At 41.5% G+C, this 25,904-nt stretch overlaps 1 protein-coding gene across 4 annotated transcripts in view; it reads left to right on the top strand.

Moving 5' to 3' along the window:
* The window catches only part of MTMR4 (myotubularin related protein 4), a 137,512-nt gene that overhangs the window by 66,368 nt on the left and 45,240 nt on the right, over nucleotides 1-25,904 (top strand). For 3 of the 4 annotated variants that reach the window (XM_068270042.1, XM_068270041.1, XM_068270040.1), the window contains 4 exons: nucleotides 4,592-4,678; nucleotides 10,423-10,470; nucleotides 20,444-20,560; nucleotides 24,436-24,518. In XM_068270042.1, the coding sequence (XP_068126143.1) occupies nucleotides 4,592-4,678; nucleotides 10,423-10,470; nucleotides 20,444-20,560; nucleotides 24,436-24,518 (335 nt within the window). The remainder of the gene's footprint in view (nucleotides 1-4,591; nucleotides 4,679-10,422; nucleotides 10,471-20,443; nucleotides 20,561-24,435; nucleotides 24,519-25,904) is intronic. The other variant, XM_068270043.1, reaches the window with a different exon arrangement.

Raw genomic sequence — 25,904 nt, forward strand, 5'->3', positions numbered from 1 at the left:
AGTATTTAGATCTGTTTAGTAACGTCCTTTTAAACAATGTACCGTAAATTGCCTGGCTGTCCTGCTGATCCTCTGGCTCCAATACCATAGACTTTCAACAAGCATTGTTATTATTATTATTTTTTTTTTATTTATTTATATAGCGCTAACATATTCCGCAGCGCTTTACAAAGCACAATAAGACGAAAAGGGGAACATAGATACAACTAACAAATGTACAGCAGAGTTCCAAGCAGCACAAATATTGTTACAAAGCAGTAAACATTAGGAGGATGACCCTGCCCTTGCGAGCTTACACTCTAATGGGTAGTGGGGGACACACTAGGTTAGGGGGTGGAGGATGGATGAGGCAGTGACCCTATGCCTCTGATTACAATGTGACAGATAATGGCTATAGAATGTTATAAGCTTGTCTGAAAAGGTGTGTTTTAAGAGTGCGTTTGAAGATGCCCAGGTTTGGAGCATGACGTACAGGCTGTGGAAGAGCGTTCCAGATAAGGGGTGATGCTCGTGTAAAGTCCTGGATGCGAGCATGAGAGGAGGTGATCAGCTTAAGGCCCATACACACGTCGGATTTTTCTGAACGACGGGTCGTTTGAACGTTCCGTCGTTCAGTCGTTCGCACGTCAAATCCGACGTGTGTACAGACTATCGTTCGGGTGATAAGACTGGTTTCCAGCGATCCGCCGGGCGGATCGCTGGAAACCAGTCTTATCACGCGAACGATAGTCCGTACACACGTCTGATTCCGCGTGCGAACGACTGAACGACGGGACGTTCAAACGACCCGTCGTTCAGAAAAATCCGACGTGTGTATGGGCCTTTAGAGGCCAGAAGAATTTCTTGGGAGGAGCGAAAGTTGCGGGAGGGACAATATCTTGAGATTAGTGAGGAGATGTATGGAAGAGACAACCCGTGGAGGGCTTTGTATGTTAGTCAGGAGTTTGAACTGGATCCTCTGGGTAATGGGTATGCAGATCATATGTTTCTGACTGAAGTCTGACTGCATTAGCCACATTCTTGTTCCTGGTGTGTGATCCAGACACTACTGCAGCCAAAGATCAGCAGGATGCCAGGCAACTGGTATTGGTATACAGGAAATAAATATGGTAGCCACAATATGCATCTCACCTCAGGTTCCCTTTGATGCTTTGCACACAGATTCTTCAACACATCTGCCTCTGCCTGCCATATTTTATTTCTGGGCGGTACCAGAGCCAGACAAAAGGATACATAGGGCAGTACTTTGCAGAGAACTGCTCCAGTTTTTACCTGGATTTGTTCTCCACATAAAGCCTGTCTTAGTGGTCCTGTGAAAACTGTAATGGACAAAGTAGCACAGACTGCTTATTCCTATCAGTGAAGAAAGAAATCTCTTCTCCAATAGACTGGAGACAGCAGATCTCTCTGCTGTGCTTATACATGTATGAGAGGAGAAAGCTGGAGCATAGAACAGCTGTGTGAACCTGGCTTGAGGGCATCTCTGGAGACTGGTGTACAGAATACGTGGTGTTGCTGGGAGCAGAAGTTGCGTCTGAGATGCCAGTTCTTGCTGCAGAGGAGAGAGCATAAATCTGTCGGCCGGTTGCTAGGCTCAGCTCTGCTTAAGCATCAGTCTACTCTCATACAGGCTATGGTTTGTGGCCCTATCTAACCCTGAGCATTGTACTGAGCAGAACTTGTTTGTCTGTATATACTGTATTTCTCCCAGAATCAGCAAGGCTGGATGCACACTGTGTGCTATGCATAATGCATGCGTTGTAGTGTGTGTGTGTAAATTGCAATGTAGGTATTAAAGTGTACCAGAGATCAAAAAATAAAAAGAATCGATACTTACCCGGGGCTTCCTCCAGCCCCATAAACACATGCGAGTCCCTTGCCGTCGTGTCCGTGTCCAGTCTGGGTCTTCTACACATGCGCGGACCTCCTGCACATGCACATTAGACCTGAGCTGACTCGACTGAGCCTGAGGACTGAACAGCAGACCGGGGGAGGACGGCGAGGGACTCACATGTGCTTATGGGGTTGGAGGAAGCCCCGGGTAAGTTTCGATTCTTTTAAATTTTTTGATCTCTGGTTTACTTTAACATAAAACTGAAGTGAGAATACAAAGTTGCATATTTACCTATGCAGAGGGAAGGGTCTGGATCCTATATCCTCTCTGTGTCCTCATTCCAGTTTATCGCTGTTTCCATGTATTCCACCAACTTGTCAAACACACCTTCGGAGACCCTCATTCGGCTTCAGAAACACTCGTGTCCCGTAGTGCTCCCTAAGATGGGCGGTCCCGTACTGTGCATGCGCAATACAGAGCCGCCCATCTGTGGGAGCATTCTGGGACCTGAGGGCTCCCTGAGGAGGCACATTTAATTGGGGTACAGCACAATAACCTGAACACCAAGAGGGGACAGGGAAGGCTCTATTGGGTGTTTTTTTTTTTTTTTTTTTTTTTTTGTTCCTTGCTACAGACCTGAAGCGAGAAGTATATGGAGGCTGCCATATTATTTTCTTTTTAAACGTTGCAGGCCCATAGACTTTTATTGTGAGCAGTGAGTTGAAATGCAGAATTATTCTGCAATGTAACTGATGAATTGTGAAAGGACCCCAGTTGATCCTTCTCGGGGGCAGGAAAGTTGGATTTTTCTGACCAATATCTGTCTAGGGCTGGTTCACACTGCAAGAGCTTTTTTCTAAGTAATTGTGATTTTAAAAGCTCTTGCTAATGTAATGTGTGTGTTCTCACTGAGTGATGTGAATTCATAAAAATTCCTCATATCAAATCTCACCTCAACAGAATTTGATTGGTTCATGTTGCATAAATGTGCATACAAAATTTGCATAATGCTGCTTCAACTCGAAAATATTTGCCTTTCATTGATCATCCCTACTTCGCTTGTTTCTCTGAGCCAGGCGTTCATGTTTTTAAAGCAATAATTCCTGAGAGAAGAAGTAGTTGGCTTGTACTTCACATGTCCATTAATATGCAGTGTGTTTACCTGTCTGAGGTGAAAGTATGCCCAGTTAGTAGCAGTCTTAGTGGAGATCATGTCACAAGACGCACTTGTTCTTTCATTCACTGACCGCTAGTTAGTCTCAAGCTTTTGACACACATTATCGTTAATGGGAAAATGCCACATCTGTTGTAAAATTGCCATATACATGGAATAGTGCCTCAAACTTCTTGTCAGTTCATGTTAATTATTACCTTCCCATTTCAGTATTCAGCCAGCTGTTATGCAAAACCGACAGTAAGCTCAAGTTGTATTTCCTAACTATGTCAGCAGTACTCTGAGCTATAATGTGCCTGGAATTATTCATCTTTCTATAGAATTAATTATATTTTCACCGGGACTAAACAATGACTGGCAGGAAATTATGACCTTCCAATCTGACACTTTAGGTTAGGAACACCATGAAATTGCTGTATTTTATATGTACAGACAACCTGTGTAATCTTTGGGCCGTATAGGTCTGAAACTGAATTTTTCTTAACAAATGTAAATTTACCATTTTAAAAGAGAACTTGTCTAGCATGTAACAAAGTCACAGTGGTAACAGTATTTAACAACTTTGTCTTCTACTTTTGTTGAACAGGATAATTTAGGTTCCTGTTTTCTGCTAGTTGGCCTCTGTCACTGGTGGGCTAGTTTCGTGGGCTATTGCTAAATTCTGTGACCATAGTCCCTGAGTCTCTTTACAGTGGTATTTCTCAGTCTTGGGTATCTGTTACTCTTATTAGAAAAAGTTTGAGTGCACATTACAAATGCAGGCTCCATTTCAGCTTCTAAGGACAGAGAGATTCTTTTTTACTTGTTTAATTCCACAAAGTCTGTGAAAAACATTTTTATTTTGCTATCTGCCCTATTGGAAATCTGGTTGTCCAGCAGTTATTTTCAAAAAGTTTTTAATTACATTTTTTTTACTTACATTTTTATTAAACCATTATATTTTTATTTTGTGGCAGTGTACAAAATATACAGTACAGGTAGTCTTCGGTTAACAAATGATGTAGGGACTGCAGGTTCGTTCTTAACTTGAGTATGTCTATAAATCAAAACACTCTGCCATCTCTGTGCCCTGTACCTTTTTTATTCTCCCCTGTGCCTTCAGTGTCCCCCACTGTCACCTCTGTGCCCTCAGTGTACTTCAGCAAAAAGTCATTTTTACCTGTTTAAAAACCTTTTTTTTTAATTAATTTTCTCAAAAACTACAAAGTCTCTTTATGAAAAAAAAAAAATCACTTGTTCCCACAGAATCAAATTTCACATTTTCAGGCTGTTCATATTGGTGGGTCATTCATAAGTCAGGTGTTAGTAAGTCGGGTACTACCTGTAAATCAATACACCGTAATCAGACCAACGTGACAACAACTTTTAGTTCCACTGTTATGGTAGTGTATGCAAGGTTTAATACGTAGGGCATGCTGGAGCGTGCGGTTCCCCTCCGGATGCTTGTCCGACTACCTAAAACCTTTGTTTTCCCTTTAATGTTGCTTTTCTTGTAACATTTCCACGCATTCTAAATATTTGAAAGTAAGGACAACTTCTTCCCTCAGGCAAACCTTTTATGCCATGTTTATGTCTTTCACCAGGGTGAGGAGCCTCCCAGCCTGGAATACATACAAGCCAAGGATCTGTTCCCACCCAGGGAACTGGTGAAGGAGGAGGAGAAGTTGCAGGTAAGACTGAGTCATTTCTGGAATGTGAAGATCTTATTCTAACTCTGCACAGTCCAGGGATAGTTATTGTAGAGAATCGGTACAGAAGATAACCCATGACTATCAAACAAATTACCCAACCTATTCGACTCATTTAGTAGATTGTTCATTTAGCTCAGCATCCAGTGCATAAAGCTCTGTGGCCAGTGGCTGAAACATAATGCCCTGTGATCTCTTACATCCAGTCCTTGTCTCTTCTGCTTTGGGGCCACTGAATAGATAGTAATGTCTAGTGATCCTGTACTGTGCATCCTTTTCTTGTTCCTTGTGCTCTGCAGCCAGTGGATAGAACGTAATGTCCTGTTATCTTGTGCTCTGCAGCCAGTCCTTGTGCTCTGCAGCCAATGTATAGAACGTAATGTCCAGTTATCTTGTGCTCTGCAGCCAGTGGATAGATCGTAATGTCCAGTGAACTCTTACTGAGCTGCTAGGCCTTGTGCCTTGTGCTCTGCAGCCAGTGCTTGTGCCTTGTGCTCTGCAGCTAGTACATAGAATGTAATGTCCAGTGATCTCTTACTGCGCACCCAGTCATTGTGCTCTGTAGGCAGTGGTCTGAAGATCACATTCAGTGATCGGCACAATACGTGCAAAGGCCAGTGGATTTCATCTATAGCCGCACTCCTAGTGAGCAATATATTGTGTTAGGCCAGGAGCTGAAACATACTGTTCACTGATCAGGGCACTATGTCAAGAGGTCATTGACCTCAGAAACACTACTGATGAGACCTCATTCACAGTTAGCATCTACAAGCTGTACACTCTTTGCTGCTCTTTATAATACTTTTGCTCTTTATCCAATCTGGTCTCTAATGTTGCTTGCAATTCAAAGAAAAAAAATAAAAAATATATATATCTCTCAGCCTTTATATGCTGGCATTTTGCTCTCCTGCAGATCGATAGGCTTCGAGTTTTAAGCCTCATTCACATCATACACCTTGCTGTGCGCATTTTGGCCACACGTATACTGTGCGAGGCGCAAGAACAGCAGAAGTGCATATACTGCACTTCTGCGTTCCCATTATATGCGTTGCGCAGCAGTGTTATGGGCTATCACACCGCTGCATGCGTTTTTCAAAAGGCGCAGCGCTGACCCATTTACTGTAGTGAACGGGTTGCGATAACCCGCCGGATCGATACCCCGCGAGCGGACAATAGCGGGGAGTCGAGCGGAAGATAAGGAAGCACCCGCGGGATGAGCGGGAATCGATCCAGACGGCGTTGGGGACGCAGCGGGGGTCGAGCCAGCGGCTAATCGAGCCGCCGGGTCGACCCGTGTATTCCCAGCATTACACCCACACAAGGCACAGATTTTTAATAGATTTCGGCAGGTCTTCCCCATCTATGTTTCTGGGGCTGTGCAGAGTTTAGGCAGCAGAGCTTACACTAACTTATCTGTCGGTGCATGTCTTCTCTCCACCGCTGGGCGCTTCTAACTGTGTTTTTGGGTGCCTGTGTCACATGATAAACACTAGAGGCATCGGGACATGGACCTTATGTGACCATTAGAGGCCTCCAGTGTTCGGGCTTTAGTTAGCATTAGTCACATGACACTGGCACCGTGGGTATAGACCTCAAAGAGCGCCTGGCAAGGATGGAGAGAAAACACGCACTGGCGTGAGTGTAAGCTATGCTGCCAACACTGCACGTTGGTCATCCCGTAATCGAAAGCTGCTACCACCGCTCTCTTGATCCACCGCTGATGGAGCAACAACTTCCGTCTGGGGTGATTGAGGAATTTGATCGATTTCAAACGGGCATCATTTGTGGTATCGCTTTCTAACAGTTCTATTCAAATCTTGTCAGATATCGGTGGGAATTATGGATGAGTGTATAGTCACCTTTAGGCCTTGTTCACAGTTAAAAACTCAAAATTTTTGTGCGCATTTTTTTTAAAGCCTCCCGGTGCTCCACTGCGCACTGTGTTTTTGTTAAAAGCGATTTTCTAATTGCTTTTCCAGAGTTTTTTCATTCACTCTCTGACGCACGTCAGGAAGTGAACTCTTTGACCTGGAAAAGAATACAATGGCCTCAATTCACAGAGCTTTATTAAACACTTTATCAAACGTTTGATAATTTTCCTCATGGGGAAAATCTAATTTTTAATTCACTAAGGTGTTATAGATTTATTGAACAGTTTATCGATAAAACATTCGATAAATCTATAACACCTTAGTGAATTCAAAATGAGATTTTACCCATGCGGTAAATTATCAAACGTTTGATAAAGTGTTTGATAAACGTTTGATAATGCTCCGTGAATTGAGGCCATTGTACTTATTCTTAAAAACGCAAACGCAATCGCCGTACAAATCGATTTTGTGAGCATTTAGTGCTCTTCCTATACCTACCATTATACGGAAATGGCCCCAAAAAATGGTACAGGCCCTGCTTTGCGGACCGCAAAGCGGATGCAACGCGCTGATATGAACCTTCTTCATTTTGAAAATCGCCTGCACTGGAAAAAAGGCCAAAAGAGCCCCTAGTGTGAACAAGTCCTTAGTGTCCCACTGCACATTTTGGTCTTAATTTTACTACTCAACTGTAAACTCACAACCTGTTATCCGTACACCTGCCAGTAAAATCATTAATGATTTGTAATATTTCATATGGTCTTGATTTAAAAAATCTATTCTTAGTACTAAACAACATCAATAAATAAAAGCACTTTGTATTCCCTTTTTAAAGGCTGTTTAAAAAAATAAATTAAAAAAAGCCAACAATGTGACAATGATAAACGTCTCTGGGGAAGCAAACGCTTCAGATTTATACCACTGCTATGCCTCTGAGTAATGGGTCTACTTATTGATTGCAAGAGCGCTGCAGTTTTACAACATTCTCTTTTTTTCTTCAATTAGGTAGTGCTTACTTAATTGTATTGTCGTGAAAGAGATTGTTTTTGAACAATGAAAATACTTACAGTTATGAACATTTTTGTATGCTGCTCTTTTTATACTAAGAAGTTTACTGGGAGATTATCATTTACAAATGTTACTGAACAAATTTCCAAGACCGGAGCAAGAACGGGAGCAAAAATGGAGCAGTTGCTAAAAATGTCTGATTTACTAGAATCCTTGTTTTTGTATAACTACACCTGTAAGAATCCTCTCCACTTTTTTCATTTTTTTTTTTTTTTGTGTATATTTGGTTTTGGAGCTGTTGAGCGCAGGTGCCTAGTGTCAGCAATACCATTGCTGATATTCCAGTGCTTCAAGGGAATTCAAAGTGAGAGGAATATGGAGGCTGCCATGCTTAATTCCTTTTAAAGAGACACTGAAGCGAAAAAAAAATATGATATAGTGAATTGGTTGTGTACTATGAATAATTACTAGAAGATTAGCAGCAAAGAAAATATTCTCATACTTTTTATTTTCAGGTATATAGTGTTTTTTTCTAACATTGCATCATTCTATAATATGTGCACATTACACAACACACAGCATTCAAAATGATTCTTTCAGAGCAGTCTGTGAAGTAATGACCTCTCCTCTAGCAGTGGAAAAGTAAATAGTCCAGGAACAGTTGAGATAATAAAAGTCAGATAACAGCCCTCTCCAGGACTAACTTAGTCGGAGAGCTTAATGGCTTGTTTGCATAGAGATAACAACTGGAGTTTCTCAACTCTTCGTGTACTGGAAACAATTACACTGATGTATCTGATCTTAATGTTTTATTTCTTAGCTGTGCTACACATACAAATCATAATATCATCATTTTTTTTTCGCTTCAGTGTCTCTTTAAATAATGCACATTGCCTGGCTGTCCTGTGGATCCTCTGCCTCTAATACTTTAAAGCCTTGTGCTGGCTATACACGGTGCGTTCCCGCATCGAATGCGCCGCTCGATTCCCGTCGATTTGATTATTTCCGAGCGCATTTCGATGATTTTTAGGTCGATTTCCATGTAAAGTATGGCAAATCGACCTAACGATCCAGCGAAAAGCGAATCGAACATGTTGGAAATAAACGAATCGAGCGGCGAATCGAGTGCGGGAACACACCGTGTGTAGCCATCATTAGAGCCCGACCAGATTAGCTGCATGCTTGTTTCAGGTGTATGATTCTGACCAGAAACATCAGCAGGACTGCCAGGCAACTGGTATTGTTTAACAGGAAATACATATGGCAGCTTCCTTTTCAGGTCTGTGCTGCTGTTTTTGTCACTACCCCTTTGATCACCTAACCTTAACTAAAATCCTTATGGAATAGCCCTTTTCTAACACCTGACCCCAATTCCTCCTCCAAAATTGTTTTAAACGCCTAACCCAAATTTCCCTCTCCAACATTAACCCTTTCCTGATGCCACCTTTTGGCCTTAAAGGGAATCTGCAGTGAAAATAAACTTATGAGATGCTGATTAGTATGTGTAGTACAGCTAAGAAATAGAACATTAGTAGTACAGATATGAGTCTAATATTGTTTCCAGTACAGGAAGAGTTAAGAAACTTCAGTTGCTATCTATGAAAAAGAGCCTCTCTGAGTCTCCGACCCAACTTAGGTTGCTGTTTTCTGGAGCACTTATACATCAAAGAAACGGTCAGAGACAGATTTAGATTTTTACTGCAGGGAAGATGAAAGGGTCATTAGCTCTGGTTCTTTTATAGTGTAAAATACAGATTGTGGCTTGTAATTGCAAATATGACAGAAATATGCAGTATTATAAAAAAGATATTTTATATCTTTATATATTATATATTTTATGTAAGATATATATATATATATATATATATATATATATATATATATATATATATATATATATATATATATATATATATATATATATATATATATATATATATATGAGACTATTTTCTTTGCTACTAATGTTCTATCAATTACCAGTACTACACGTACAAAACATTACATCATACATTTGTTTTTGTTTTTGTTTTTTGTTTTGTTTTTAAACTTCAGTGTCACTTTAAGGTTAACCCATGTTAATTTCTATCCCCCTCCCCCCACCTTCCATGGCTAATTCCTTCTTGATGTCTAGCCCTAACCTTTCATCCCTAACTGATAAAACTACTGATAAAACTTCTTAGTGTCTTCACAATGCTAGACCCATGCACTGAAGGCAGTTTTCTCTTAACCTACAAAATATCCTAGTGCTTGTGCCAAAACCACCACCGTGTGTCCCAAAATTTTTATTTTACTACCTCCTTGCCATCCCCCCCCCCCCCCCCTTAGTCCTCTCAAGTCAGTGCCATTGGCCAGGGCTGTGGAGTCTGAGCAATTTTGGCCACCTGGAGTCTTAGTTGGAGGTGTCAAACTGAGGAGATGGAGTTTGATTTTTGTACCAACTCCACATAAGAATTAGACTAAGGAGTCGGAGTTGGAGCAAATTTGGGTACCTGGAGTCTGAGTCTGTTTTTTTTTTTTTTATAAACTGAGGAGTCTGAGTTGGAGTCGGATGATTTGTGTACTGACTCCACAGCCCTGCCGCTGGCATCAGCTATGTTAAAACAGAGTGGCACTGGAATGACCTGCTTCCAGCTTTCCTTGCACCTATCTTGATAAATCTGTCCTAGCTAGTCTATATACTAAACTTTGACATTTTATTCGTTAGAATGGCTTTACAGTGTGGTACGATCAGAATAGGCCGAATGTTCTGACAAAATGAGAAATTAGGACTTGGTAAAATGTAATTTCTCCAACCTACAGACTAGGCCTTCAGTTCCCTAAGGAATAATTGTATATTCTATACAGTGTGTTCCAGTTCCAGAATCACCTGATGAAGATTTTGTTCCTTTAGAGGTCAGCCGAGTGTATTAACATGCCTTCTAATAATACCTCTCTGTCTGAGATTTCTATAAGTTTACGTTTGAGTTGGCTGTTTAATAAATGCGCTATTAACTCTTTTCATGTTTAAGATGAAAGGCTTCATTCGCTGCTTCATTTTTCTGTCCACATTATTGTTCTCCTACATCTTTTCTCACCCTCTATCGTTAGAGGAATTGGAGGTCTTGGCTATATCTACAGTGACCCATATCCCCCATATCAACGAGTGGTTTCACAATTCCATACACTCTTTGCTGCATGGGTATTCCAATTCTAGGAAACTGGGGGGATTATCATGCCCCCCTGTAGCCGAACAGGTGTCCTGGAAAGAGGTGTGAGAGTTTGAGGAGGGTGGGGTACACTAGAATGATGAAAAAATTTGTTTTTCAAAGATATTAGGAAAAGCCAATGTGCCTAGTCTAGTTTAGGGGACCCAGCAGGAAACCTCATAGGGAACAGTTCTCCAATCACAGCACCCTCTACAGCGCAGAGAGATGTGATTGGCCAATAGTGTCGGCATAGTTTACTACAACCTATCTGAAACCTAGCAGTTTGAGAGGGTGCTGTCCACCCAATCACGTTATCAGGAAACCTCATAGGGAAATTCTACTGAGTCCCCTAAACTAGACTAGCGGCAAAGCCAAAAGAGGTACTCATTTCTTTCCCCATATTACGGATATGAAATTATTATTGCGATGCTGGCATAAAGTTGCGTTTTTCCTTTATATGCCCACTCTTGGCTGTGTTATCAGGCTATCAATAGATGTTTATGGCAGGACACATTTTAAGAATTTATGTTTTGCTGCTTTCATGTTTCTAGCGTACGTGAATGCTTCTAACCCATGCCTAGCCAAGTGTGTATTTTTGATCTCGGCCAATCCTTTTTAATTATTCATAAAACACCAATGTATTCTGCAGTGCTTGTACATTGGTGGAGTGTTAATTATAAATTAAAGTGTGCTGTTTCTGTTGTAGTTTGCATTGTCCCTAAATGCGATGTTTTAGCAAAGCCTTAGTAATTGTAGAATGAATAGGGTGAGCACAGTTGCTTTGTGTTGAAGCTAAACAGGGAAATTAAGACTAATAGTTGTACTTCGGCAGTTTAAATTTCAAAGGGCAATATTTCTGGCACATTCAATAGCTTTATCGAATTTACCAGTGGTCTATTGTGTGCCCAGAGCATCTGACTGATAAACTTCTGATTGATCTCTACGTCCATTAAAAAATTGTGGCCGAGCAAATTTTCTTTGACTGGGTGGAGGAGGAGGGGCAAGGGATTGACAGTAGCCGGAGTTGTGGTACCACGATTTCAAGTGGGGAAAGTTAGTGCATCCATTGTATGGCTAGCTTCAAAATACTGGCTTTTTAATTTATTCTTTTTTTAAGGTAGTTCTAACAGGTTGACTTTTTGTAATTCTGCATTATGCCACAGTGAATTAAAAGTATGTTGTTTGTATGTGTTATGGGCTTTTCCAGGCGGGTTGCTTTACTTTGCAGTTTGCACAGTGTTGTAAAGGAGAGACTGGTCTGGCCTACACTGTGTGTATAATGTCATCCCACAATAGCTTACTCTGCTTTTACGTATTTTGCACAGTGTAGTAGAGGAGATACCGGTCTGGCCTAGGCTGTGCGTATAATGGGATCCCACAATAATGTTCTCTGTGTTATGCATTTTGCACAGTGTAGTAGAGTAAGTTGTGGGATCCCATTATACACACCGCCTAGGCCAGACCAGTCTCTCCTCTTCTACACTGTGCAAAATGCTTAATGCAGAGGAGAGACTGGTCAGGCCTAAGCTGTGCGTACAATGCAGGCTTTCTTAACCAGGGTTCCTTGAGACTCTGCAGGGGTTCCTTGGCATTTTACCCCATTGTGAGGGAAATATAATAGAGCACATTATAACAGGGGGTACTGTAAAAAGAAGCACTAAATTGGGGGTCAGAATAATATTGAGCACAGTATAATTAGAGTCAGTGTAATAGGAGGTAAGTGAAATTAACAGCCTTACTTACTTTTAAAGACCATGCCTCCTGAAAAAATAAATTCAGGGGTTCTCAAGATTAAAAAATTACTTGCAGGGGTTTCTTGAGATCCAAAAGTTATTTGCAGGATTCCTTCAGGGTTAAAAAGGTTGAGAAAGGCTGGTATAATGGGATCCCACAGTAACATACTCTGCATTACGCATTCTGCACAGTGTAGTAGAGGAGAGACCAGTCAGGCCTAGGCTGGGCATATAATGGGTAGGGAAGAGGAGCCCAGTGACTAACAGCCATACAGGCCACAGTGGAAGGTTTTTTTTGTTTTGTTTTTTTTTTGGTTTTGTTTATTATTTTTTCACAGATACCCGGCCGATTCAATCATTTGATCAAATCTGCTAGAAAACGATGCAGCTAGTAGTGTGTGGAGGGATTGCATCAGATAGATCTAGTGAAAATCTCTGTGTAGTATCAGTGTGTAGAGAGTGGAGGGACTCTATCAGATAGAACTCTGATCAGATAATGATCTGACAGGTATCAATCTGTTGGGCTTCATCAACCAGTGTATGGCCAGCTTAACACCTTTAAAAACAAGTACTAATTAATACATCCCACACTGCAGCTTGGTGTTTGATACTGTGGTTATAAATCCCTTTTATAACTTGTAACTTAGCTATAGCAAAGATAAAAGGAAATCTGAGAAGTACAAGGCATGAATAATGTCCTGCATGGCAGAATACGCCTCTGTCTATAATGGTGTCACGTTCTGGACCATCTGGCTGTGGCCGACATAACAAAGTAAAGCAAAGACTTGTGCTGCTGTGTGCTGTGCTGTCATCTTTACTGAGCATGCTGTGCAGTGTTTGGACTGATATGCCTGTGAGAAATGTAAAGACAGGTATTTTTTATTCTGTTGTTGCTGTGAAATTCCTATTGCACAACAAAGAGCCACACCTGGCCCTCATTTACAGGCACAGACTTATAGAATTGCATTCATGCTAATGAGGGCATTCTTGCTGCTCAGAAAGGCTTGATCTTTTTACATTCATTGCAAAGTGGACATTCTGAGCAGGAAAAAAATCAGCGTTCTTGAGTATTCCTGTCCCACCTGCCTGCAGAGTCTCTTCCAGTTCTGTGCACCGCCTTATGCAATTTGCTTTATCCTGCAGAGGGAAACATTGGGCCTGATGTTTATTCCCACCCATCCCCTTCTCTGCCCCCTCCCCCTCTTCTTTTTTTCTTTAAAGGCCCATGAGAATTTGTTTTTGTTTTTTTTTGTTATTTTTGTGAGTTGGTGCTAATGCATATGTACAAAACCTAATGTAAATCATCTCAGTGGGTATTTAGCTTTGTTTTCCTGCCTTAAAGGACATCCGAGGTGAACATACAGAGATGATACACAATTGTGTCTATCATCCTACTCCTAAAAACTTTTTTTTTATTTTTTAGATATCTCGCAGTTTTATTTTATGTTTAAATCTAGTTTTTTTCATTTTTTTTATGGTTTAATTGTCTCCACTCAATGACCCCTTCATTGCAGTATGCCAGAGCTTGAGTCTCTATGAACTATATTAACCCCTTTTTATCTCTTTCCTGCTTTCAGAAGCCATTTACTGACAGGAAAGTGTTTTATGGCTTCACTTATCAGGGAGGGTTCTGCTATAGTCTCACCCAGTTCTGACCTGGACAGAAACCGTCACTTGCATACCTGATTTTTAACTCTTTCAGGTAGAGAAAGATAAAAAGGCATACAGCATAGTCATGTGTGTGTGCTTGGCACTGTACATACACATGTCTATCTCATCATGTCACATGTCACTTTGGATGACCTTTAAAGCATTCGTGAATTGGAACTAAAAAGTCGATTTTTACCTACATGGGGCTTCTTCCAACTTTTTGTCTGGTACATACCATACTATTTCCCATCAGATTGACAGGTCAAATAGATCATTTCTGACAGGTTCGGTCTGAATTCCGATCGCTTTTCTGATGGATTTCGTACAGAAATCATAGGAAAATTGATCAGAACAACAATCAAAATCAGATTAAACCCGTTAGAAATTATCGATTTAACCCTTCAATATGATGGAAAATTGCATGGTGTGTACCAGGCATTTCAGGTCCCTTCGTGTCCCATCCGTTGTGCCTCTGCCCCCTCTGAAAGATCTTGTACTGGGACTGCAGTTCCAGCTACTGCACATGCGTTGTCCTGTCCGCATGCCTCCTTGATTGCATTACCATGACTGGGGACATTCTGCGCATGCGCTCTTACAAGTCTGTGTGAACTGCTCACTTCCACAACACTCCCGGGTTACAATGGAGTTGACCTGGAAGACACTAAGGCAACTACAAGACTATTGGGAGGGGGGGGGGGGGGAATTAAAGAAGCCCCAGGTAAGTAAGATTTGTTTCCCCTTGTAGATTCTTAGCAAAGGCAGCCAGTCAGAGTCTGCTCTGCCGAGATTAGTGTATACACCGTAATGCAAGCCATACATAGATATAGGTAGTTTACCTGGTTTACCATCTGGCACTAGTAGATATTGATTTTGGCAGACAAGTTGTCTAATCTCAGTGGTGCAGCAGCTGCTAGTTTTATATTGACTGATGCACTACAAAGCAATGCAGCCCATTTCTTTAGTTTGTTTTTTGAGCTCACAGGGAGAAGCCAGTGAACTGTAGTAGCCTCCACTTCCCAGCCATAGTGATTTGTGGTATGAAGCACCTGGCCTGCGGCTGGCTGAGACCCACACTCTGGTCTGCCTCTGCTTGCTACCAGCTGCTGTAGCGGGAAAGCCAAGCTAGTATACCTTACTGGGGAAACCCCACTTGTTTGTTTTTTATTCTGTGCCCTGGAGGTAGACCTGTTCTGTGCCTTGGAAAGCTGCCACTTTTCAGTAATTGAGCTGGATAGATGGCCATGTCTGATAACCAATAGAGCTCCTATGGCACCATCTCGCACATGGGATAAATCTCTCATTTAACATAAAGGATTCTGAAAGGTGCAACATCCAATCCATCTGTAATTTGTGTGCTGGTTGGAGTAGTTTTATTGAATTTTTAATGCATTTTAGCCCCTTTATTACCTGAATATTGGCTATTCTAGCAATAGGGGATACAGAGACTGGGACAGCACAAGGGCCCCGGCATTACAGTGGCCCACCAGGGGCCCTCCTATAACTGCTGTATTAGCGCTTCAATGTGCATTGAATAGTAGTAATCATTATCTAACTGCTCCCCTCTCCTGTTTAAACCACTCTGATACTTTGGCTGCACTTGGCAGATTTTGGTGATCCTTAGCTATTGTTATGTATACAGTGCTTGTGGGGGGCCCAATGTAATGGCTTATATATACCATGAAATTTTCCTGTCAGATCAACTCTGATCGATCGATAATTTCTAGCCTGTCCGATCTGCTTCCAGTTGAGAAAGTGATTTGATTTTGAGATCAGTGCTGCACAAAATCAATCTTTCTCTATTGGAAGCAGATCAGACATGTTGGAAGTTATTCATGAAATTAGTTGATCTGATGGGAAAATTGCATGGTGTGTATAAGCCATTAGATTTCCACTGGAGTCCATAGCTGCTTAGTTATGCCACTGGTAAGGGCATTTGTTTTATGAACTCCTTTGAGGAACAGTTAATTCAGTCTACTCTAAGAAAAATGTCAGCTTTATCTAAATGTGTATTCATATGTATGTAAACACATTCAATAGGGCTATATGACAACATATAAAAAAAACATAAAACTTTAACATGATTAGCATACACTGCAAATTTACACAGATGGTAAAGCTGCATGGTTTGGAGTCCTGGATCTTGCCTTCACTGCTTGTATCAGAAATCGGGTAATGGAGATGATAATGTTGCATGGTTTGGGGTCTTCATTGATAATTTCAGAAAACAGGGTGATGAGACCACTTTCCTGAAGCTGTGCAAATTGCTGTTACTTTTTGCGCAAATGGAAAATTAAAAAAAAAAAAAAAAAAAAAGTGTACCGGTAATTAAAGAATGTTTAAATTTGTCATTATTATTATTGTTTATTTTTTTTTTGTATGATTACAGTTTTGTTAGCTGCTAACCACTAATGATGTGAAGGTTGCTGGGTTTATGCAGTAAGACAACTTTTAGTGACTAGTTTCTGTATCTTTAAAGTAGATCATGTTTTTTTTTCTTTTGATTAGTTTTTGTCTACGTATTAATTTCGCTTACATTTTTTAAGGCAGGAAGAGAGACCATAATATTTTTCTTAACAAAGTAAAATGTCCTAATCCTCATCCAGCACTTTGTGGGAGAGATGCTGTATTCCTGATGTATTAGAGCAACAGTACAGCAGAGTACCTTCCGTTCCCATGACTGTGCTGGAACAGTGACAGGTCTGCACAAACAGGAGCATTTCCTATAACTTCCTGCACTTTCACACGGAGTGCTGTGCTGTCCCAGAGCTCTCTGTTTCAGGATGTAGGTGAAACAGCTGGACAGCTCTGTACTGGGGTTCTGATGATCTGTGCATAAATACTGGGCATTCATCAGAATGTACTGCACTGCACCAGCTGAAATGTGCAAGAAACCCTTGTTTTTAGTCAATAGTGGGGCTATGTGAGATTTCTGAGACACACTAATCAACCAGTTTGCTTCAGTGAGTAAAGTACTCAGAGCTCCTGTGACTTCTTAGGTTTAGTCCTGCTTGGAGTGCATTATATGGGATATCTAGAGGAAGTTACAGTTAGGGTGCTTTCACACTGGCACTGTTTTGTACACTGTAACATGGTGCGATTCACAGTCTATGAACTGTTTACACCTAAACAGTTGCGCATTCCATTGTTACAATGCAGAACATGCAGTAACAATGCATTGACAGTAACAATGTCCATTGACGAATGGACAAATCCTGAAACAAATGACTGCCAATGGTAATGATACCAAGTAAAAACTATGTGCTCAAGACTAACATGGTAGACTCTCAGTAAAGATCCAGTACACTATAGTTTTAATAATAGCAAAAATTGGTACAAAAATGCAGCAATAAAATGTGACAGCAAACACTGTAACTTGGTTTGTGACAATTGCAGATCAAGAATAGTTGAGTGCATTCAAAAGTCCATGCTATACCTGGGTGAAGAGGAGTGGGTGGGCGCCAGAGGGTGCACGGCGTTACGACCGTTTTGCAATGTATATGCCAAGCTTCATCCGAGGCTGGTGTGCACAAGTGTCGGAAAGAGCAGCGGGGTATAAATGCATCAAAACGAGGATGCATTTCCGGTCCGCTGTGCAAAACCCACCCTCACATGATGATTGGACAGCACCCCTGATCAGGAAGAGAAGGTGGAGCGCATCGCCAGGACATCTTCCATGCACCCAGGTATAGCATGGACTTTGGAATGCACACAGCTATTCTTGATCTGCAATTGTCACGAACCAAGTTAGTGTTTGCTGTCACATTTTATTCCTGCATTTTTGTACCAATTTTATGCTATTACTAAAACTATAGTGGCAGACTTTTTTTTTTTCTTCTGTCTACTGGATCTTTATTCCTCAGTATGAAGCTACCTTGAGGGTTATGTAAGAGGGAGAGAGGCAAAGTTTAACTAGGGTATAGGGCTGGAGGTGATATTAGGATTAATGGCCATGAGAGGTCATACAAGGGCAAAGTCGGTCAGAATACTGCATATAGCTAAATAACCCAATGCTTAAAGGACACCTGAACTGAGATATGGAGGCAGCCATATTTATTTCCTTTTAAACAATACTAGTTGCCTGGCAGTCCTACTGATCTCTTTGGCTGCAGCAATATCTGAATCATACACCTGACACAAGTATGTGGCTAATTTAGAAATCATTCAGAGCATCTGATCATCTGCATGCTGGTCCAGGGTCTATGGCTAAAGGCTGGTACACTCTTTCCATTATTATTGGCCAATCACTCACCAATTTTACCACCTTGGTGTAGTAGGAGGGTCAACAGCTACTGAATGCTATGAGTTACCACCTTCATGTAGTAGGAGGGTCAACAGATACTGAATGCTATGAGTTACCACCTTCATGTAGTAGGAGGGTCAACATATACTGAATGCTATGAGTTACCACCGTCATGTAGTAGGAGGGTCAACAGCTACTGAATGCTATGAGTTACCACCTTCATGTAGTATGAGGGTCAACAGATTTATTTATTTAAGTATTTATATAGCGCCGTCGCCGACATATTACGCAGCGCTGTACAGAGTATATTGTCTTGTCACTAGCTGTCCCTCAGAGGGGCTCACAATCTAGTCCCTACCACAGTCATATTTTTATGCATGTATCGTGTAGTGCATGTATCATAGTCTAGGGCCAATTTAGGGGGGAGCCAATTAACTTATCTGTATGTTTTTGGGATGTGGGAGGAAACCACAGTGCCCGGAAGAAATCCACACAGGCACAGGGAGAACATACAAACTCCTTGCAGATGTTGACCTGGCTGGGATACGAACCGGGGACCCAGCGCTGCAAGGCGAGAGCGCTAACCACTACGCCACTGTGCTGCCCAACAGATACTGAATGCTATGAGTAGATTGTGTAGGTAAACCCTCATATGACATAGAGGTTGTAAAATTGCTCAGTGATTGGCCAATCCTAATCGAAAGTGTGTACCAGGCTTAAGGAGGAACTCCAGTGAAAATAATGTAATAAAAAAAAGTGCTTCATTTTACAATAATTATGTATAAAGGATTTAGTCAGTGTTTGCCCATTGTAAAATCTTTTAAATCCCTGATTTACATTCTGACATTTATTACATGGTGACATTTTTATTGTTGGCAGGTGATGTAGCTGCTGCTTGCTTTTTTTTAGAAGTTGGAAACAGCTGTAAATAGCTATTTCCCACAATGCAGCAAGGTTCACAGACAGGAAACTGCCAGGAGTAAGTACTCTTGTGGGAGGGGTTTCACCACAATATCAGCTATACAGCGCCCCCTGATGGTCTATTTGTGAAATGGAATAGGTTTCTCATGTAAAAGGGGATATCAGCTACTGATTGGGATAAAGTTCAGTTCTTGGCCGGAGTTTCTCTTTAAGTGTATTCGAAGAAAAGCATCAGCAAGAAAGCTAGGCAATTTGTATTGTTAAAAAGGAAAAAGGAAATGCATATGGCAGCCTCCATATCCCTCCTTCTTCAGGTGTACATTAAGTTAAATGACAGTAACGTCTGGGGACCAAATGCATATAGACATGAGTAAGCTACTCCATTGGCCTGATACTTAGGGGCTGTTTTATAAACGTGCAATATTCAACCAACATACATTAACCTAGCAAAACAAATAAAAAAATGCACCTGGGAGCACAGAAATTCTGAATTTTGACATTTCTTTATAGCCGTTTCCAACATTGCAGCCCACAGCTACTATACTTTATCATTTCCCTCCTTTTTTTATACACCGTATGGTTACTGCCAGAATGTTACCATATACTGCAGCACTGTCAGATATCCCTCGTTTCTGGTATCTGTCATGCGTTATCTGGTGTCATGAGGAGTGCTGTAGTGTAAAGTGGGCTGAAACGCCTACAAGGGATAACTTGCTTCCTTTGCTTCATCAAAATGCTAAATAAAGCTGCCACAATAAACTAACATCAAGAATTTCTTTTAAATTCTAACCTTAATTTTATTGATATAGTTCAACTGCACTGGTTATCATTTAAAATAAGAACCTTAAATCAACAATAGCTTGTATATCTAGCAATTCCTCTTCATGACCTTCCCATTTATAGATGGGCTGTGTTGTATGCTGCGATAATAGATCAGCACCTGTCACAGAGTGAAGGCAGCAGGGACGTTATATGGTTTATGCAGATGAGCGCACAGCGAGATGAGGCCTCCTTAAATGAAAGATAAACTGTGCAGAAGTGGTAGTGCATTATTCATCAACTTAAATTATTTTCTCTTGGATGTAATTATGTTCCCGGATGAGATAATCTATTTCTTCTCTGTTTATCTTTTCCAGGTACCCTTTCAAGTGCTGCCAGGAGAGAGTGTGGAGTATTTAGGGAGTGCGAATGATGCTGTCATAGCCATCTCCAATTACAGATTGCACATCAAGTTCAAAGACTCTGTCATCAATGTGAGTATCTGGATACTGTGGGGCATCTCCAGTGATGCAGTGAGTACAGCCTTCACTGTGGGCAAATGAAAGTGCCCGTAGCAGCCAACTCATTTCAGTTTAATTAAAACCACCAAATTGCTTTCTTATTTGGATGCTATGTCCTTAATTTACTAGTGCTGTAAGATGGCAATAAAGCAATCCGTCAGATGGTTAGGTGGCAAGGTGTGGATAGCACCTTTGCCTTGCAGAACATGTCCCAGGTTCATTTCTCAGGCAGGACACTATCTGTATGGAGGTTTTATATTCTCTCCGTATTTTCATGGATATCCTAGAGGCAGTACAGTTCCACTCCACATCCTAAAATACACCAATTACTTAATTAGTTCCTCCTAATATTGACCATAGACTGGAATAGGTACATTAGGCCATGGCTATAGGACTTGTAGCTAGTGAGCGGCAGTTGTTGATATTACTATCTACTCTGTGATGGGGCATGGAAGAAGTTAGCGTTGAATAAATACATACCGGTAATCATGATAAACAGCCATGCCCTATCAGAACATAGAGTCCTGATTAATTGCTTGTTAGCAGCTTTGTACACAGATGATTGGGAGCATAAGCTACAGCTTAAGCTCTGCACACATGCCAGATAAAAGTTGGCGGAAGCTGCTGATAACGCCCGCCTCTGCTGAGAATCCCTTATCCAGCGCGTGTACAGCAGCCCCTGACCCCTTTCGATCACTAAGCCAACAATCGAGTTATGCAATTGCCATGTTGCCTGAGGGATCAGGTACCAATCCCTGCCGGGCAACATTGACCTTGCATGTGTACGGGCCTTAAAAAGACAACTGTAGTGAGAGTGACATGGAGGCTACCATATTTATTTCCTTTAAGCAATACCAGTTGACTGGCTGTCCTGCTGATCCTCTGCCTCTAATACTTTCAGCTATAGACCCTGAACAAGCATGCAGCAGATCAGGTGTTTCTGACACTATTGTCAAACCTGACAAGAGTAGTTGCATGCATGTTTCTGGTGTCATTCAGACACTTCTGCAGCCAAATAGATCAGCAGGGCTACCAGGCAAAGGGTATTGTTTAAAATGAAATACATATGGCAGCCTCCACATACCTCTCACTACAGTTGTCCTTTAAATCTTGTTCATGTAATAGCAGCAAGCTCCCCTATCCTCTGACAGTGATAACAAAGAACATCTGGCTGCCGTATATCTTCCAGTGTGCTATATCCATACCTAAAAACAGCCCATCTCATTGATCATCCAGGCTTGTTGAAATTGCAGGAGTAGCATGGCAGGCGTCTAAAATGTATGGTTACTTTTCTCATAATTGGATTTAATTTAGTGCTGAGTATAATGCTGGAAATAATTATTAAATTTCTCTCAAGACGAGGTTCTTTTTTTCTTGTTCTTGTTTTTCCATCCATGGCAATAGCTAAATGAAAAATAATCCTATGATTATTTATTTGTTTTACCCCCAGTATTATAAATTGCCAACCATATGTAGCTCAAGTCAGTTCTGCAACTCAGTTCAGAGGACCAAAACTGTACAGCTGAGGGAGTCAAGGAGTGTGGATGTTGAAGGGCACTGCAGACTTTGTCCAAATACAGTATTTATGGAGTAAGTAAGATTCAGGACTGAGCTGTAAATTGTACTTGCCTTGTCCACCCTAAGCTTCTCCCATTGGCTGGATGTTAGAAGACTGAGGCACACTAATTCAGTCTCCAGTGTCACACGATCAGAGATTGTGACAAATGACCTTTGGGAGCAGTTTGGTGAGGAAGGATTGGAAGGGATGCATTTTATTAATTTTTTTATTAAAATGTATGGTAGCTGTATTACTTTTTTTTTGCCACTAGATGGCGACATGAACACTATTCTGGGTTGCCAAGGAGTGTTCAAAACTATTTTTTCTACTTTTTTTTACTTTCGTTATTATAAATGGACATGGCCTCTGATCAGAGGAGTCATGTCCATTCATTCCAAGCACTGCGATTGACTCGGAACACTTGCCCACTTCAATTGCCGCCGCGTAAACGCTGCTGGGATCGAGCGGCAGGTGCATGCGTGTGCGCCCGCCTCAATAGCAGTGGACGCATATACGCATCCAGTTAGACTTGAGCAGGGTCTATCTGGATGACTAAAGTCTTCCAGATAGACTGAATTGGTTATAGCATCAGCAGAACAGCCAGATTATTTGCATTGTTTAAAATTGAAATAGATATGGTAGCCTCCATACCTGTATCATTGAAGGGTTGCTTGCAAATACCTGGTCAGGGACCTAAATACTGGCTTCCTCCTACACCAGAGTATGTCCCTGAATCTTTTTTCCAGGGGATTCAGTCTGTGCCTTTTCCCTGAATTAAATGATGATGCAATCTGGACAGCATACACACCTACAGAGCCTGAGTTTGACTCCCTACACATAGTTGAAGTTGATTTTGTGATTGAAATTTCTAGACAGATGAGCCTGATCTCACTGATTTGAGCACTCGGATTACTAAACTACTCAATAGACAGTATATTTGGATTTTTTTTAATCTGTCCGGAGATGGATCTTAGAGGGTCCTTCTTTCCATTGTAAATGTAATGTATTCCGTTGCATTCAGCAACTTGTGGTAGGTTTGTTACATTTATGGTGGGAAACGCAATCAACATTCAGAAGAATTTTATAAAATTATTAAAGCTTGAGAAATCACCAAACACAGATAAAATGGTGCCTAAATACAGCATCTGATTGATGAGCTAGGGTTCCATAGTTCCTCTTCTGAAGTGCTATTTGTGGCCACATATGCTGATATAATATCGGTGATCCAGACGCGGCACTTCCTACAGTTTTGTAAAAATATGCACACTAGACCAGGGCCCATATGTAACCTTTTGATAGTACTTTTTCACCTACTTTTTGGTACTTTTAAATTGCACAGTGCTGAAAAGAACTTACAAAAGAAGTTGAAAAATTATCTCCTAGGAGAAAACTCAGGAGAAAAAGTGAATCGCATATGGGCCCAGGTTATGTGTTTTTTGTATCAATATTTTTTGAAGCCCAATTCCACTTTTCAAAACCTATCCAATATCCCTGCCTGCCCTAACTAACCTAGTAATGTACCTCACAAAGCTCCTGTCATACCCACCTGCAGGGATTATTTGACCCCCTCTACCAAGGCAGGTATCCAAATACTACAGTTTATATCCGGTCTCAATGTACTGTCTCAAACCCTCCATGCTACAACACAGAAATCCTCATGCTGTAGCCACAGTCCTTGTCAAGAAGTAGGCCAGGGGAGGGGTGTTTTCTGTAGCTGTAACATTCATGCCCCCTCCAGTCAGCAGCAAGGGGATGAAGGTGAGTGGGATGAGCATCATGCCCCCTCCCAGTAGTGAAAGCATGAGGTTAAAGGCTCGTACACACGTTATACTGAAGCCAACGACGGGTCCGTCGGCACCTCCCGCTGGGCAGGTTTTCAGCAGACTGTACAGCTGTGTACAGTCTGTCGAAGGACTGATAAGGCTGTTTCCGAGCGATCCGCCAGACGGATTGCTCAGAACCGAGGTGCCGACGGACCCGTCGTTGGCTTCAGTATGACGTGTACCAGCCTTAAGCTTCTATGATGGCACGGCAGCCCTCATCCATAAGACGACTAGAGATCCAGCCCAAAGCTCCACTGTGACTTGTTTGGTGGAACTTCAGCAATCCTTGCAAGTGTATCGGGAGGGGGGGGGGGGGAACGATGACTTGTGGTACGGCCTGAATGCGTTCTTATCGGTCTTTGAATATACTGTATTCATTAAAATATGAGGATGATCTCATTGCAGGCAAGTTCCCATTCACTGTGAAATGAAAATGGCCAACTTATGAAATCTTGATGTCTTTCCAGGTGCCTTTAAGGATGATTGAGGCTGTGGAGAGCCGTGACATGTTCCAGCTGCAGATTATTTGTAAGGACTCCAAAGTTGTAAGGTACGCCATGGTTACCCTAACAATGCTCCATTGGTCTGTTTTCTTACATGTGGCACCCACCAAAGTGTTTAGCAAAACTTTTTCCAGTTTATAGACAGCTTCCATAGTGATTGTATCCTCATTTTGGTTTATTTATCCACTGGAGCAGTATTTCTCAACATTTTATTGGTATGTACCCCTTTTAAATCCTTGTACTCACCAAGTACCCCCTGGCATAATAAACATTATCACAAATACCCCTTGACAAATATATATTTCATCGTAGGACATAATTTGTTCTAAACAATTTCCAAGCATTTACTATTGCTGTTAATTAGCTAAAATACGAATTTGTTGTTGTTTAAATATGATTTATCATTTTCTAAAACTCTAAAAATTTGTTATTCTTGGTTAAATATATCAAGCCCGAGTACCCCCTGGAACCATCAGAAATACCCCCTGGGGTATGCGTACCACACGTTGAGAACCTAGGCACTAGAGGATAAGAACATTTCCATTCCTTGCTCTGGTAGTTAGTTTAATTTGATGGCTCAGTTTGCACATTACTATTGAAGCGTGAAGCACAGTTCAGGTACAAGTAATGTTTTCGCCTCTGGTTAGGAATTCTTTCTGCTTTTGAGTCTCCTCTACAGTAGTTTTACCTAATTTGAAGGTAATTGCGCTTTACGTGCATATTTCATGTTCTCAGAAGTCTTATGCAGCTGCTACAATGAACCGGAAGTGAGGACAAAAGTTCAGTAGTGGGAGGTAGTGATATGCACTATGAGTACGTAGCCACTCGTAACCAAAATTGAAATTAGACATCGCTGCCCGCAGCAGAGGGAGGTAAACTTACCCATGCTGCCGCCTTAGCCGATACACTCCACTCACATTCCATGTCGCGTTCCACGTTACTCCTGTGTTTCCTCCTTCATACCGGAAGATAGAAGCATAGGAGTGACGTGGACCATGTCGTGGAATGTGATTGCAGCGCTTCGGTTAAGGTGGCATTTCACGTCACGTTCTATGTCACTTCTATGCTTCCTCCATCAACCCGGAAGAAGGAAGCATAGGAGTGACGTGGAACATGAGTGGAGCGCATCAGCTAAGGCGGTGGCATGGGTAAGGTAATCCTCCCCCCCTGCTGCAGGGAAGCACTATCTTATTTAAATTTTGATTAAGAGTAGTTACATACTCCTAGCTACTCCTAGTGCACATCACTAGTGGGAGCCTCTGGATGGTGCACAGGCTTCCTGAATACTCCTGCCACCCACTGTTCCAACGCAAAATCCCTCTAAACCTATTTGACAAAAGCTTGGTATTAGGTATTTTCTAGTCGTTCTCCCGGCCCTGGAAGAGTGCATATATACTAGGCTTGAATAAGTAAGGTCCATGCACGATCAATGA

Source organism: Hyperolius riggenbachi, chromosome 2 (assembly GCF_040937935.1).
Source record: "Hyperolius riggenbachi isolate aHypRig1 chromosome 2, aHypRig1.pri, whole genome shotgun sequence".
Taxonomy (NCBI): Eukaryota; Metazoa; Chordata; class Amphibia; order Anura; family Hyperoliidae; genus Hyperolius; species Hyperolius riggenbachi.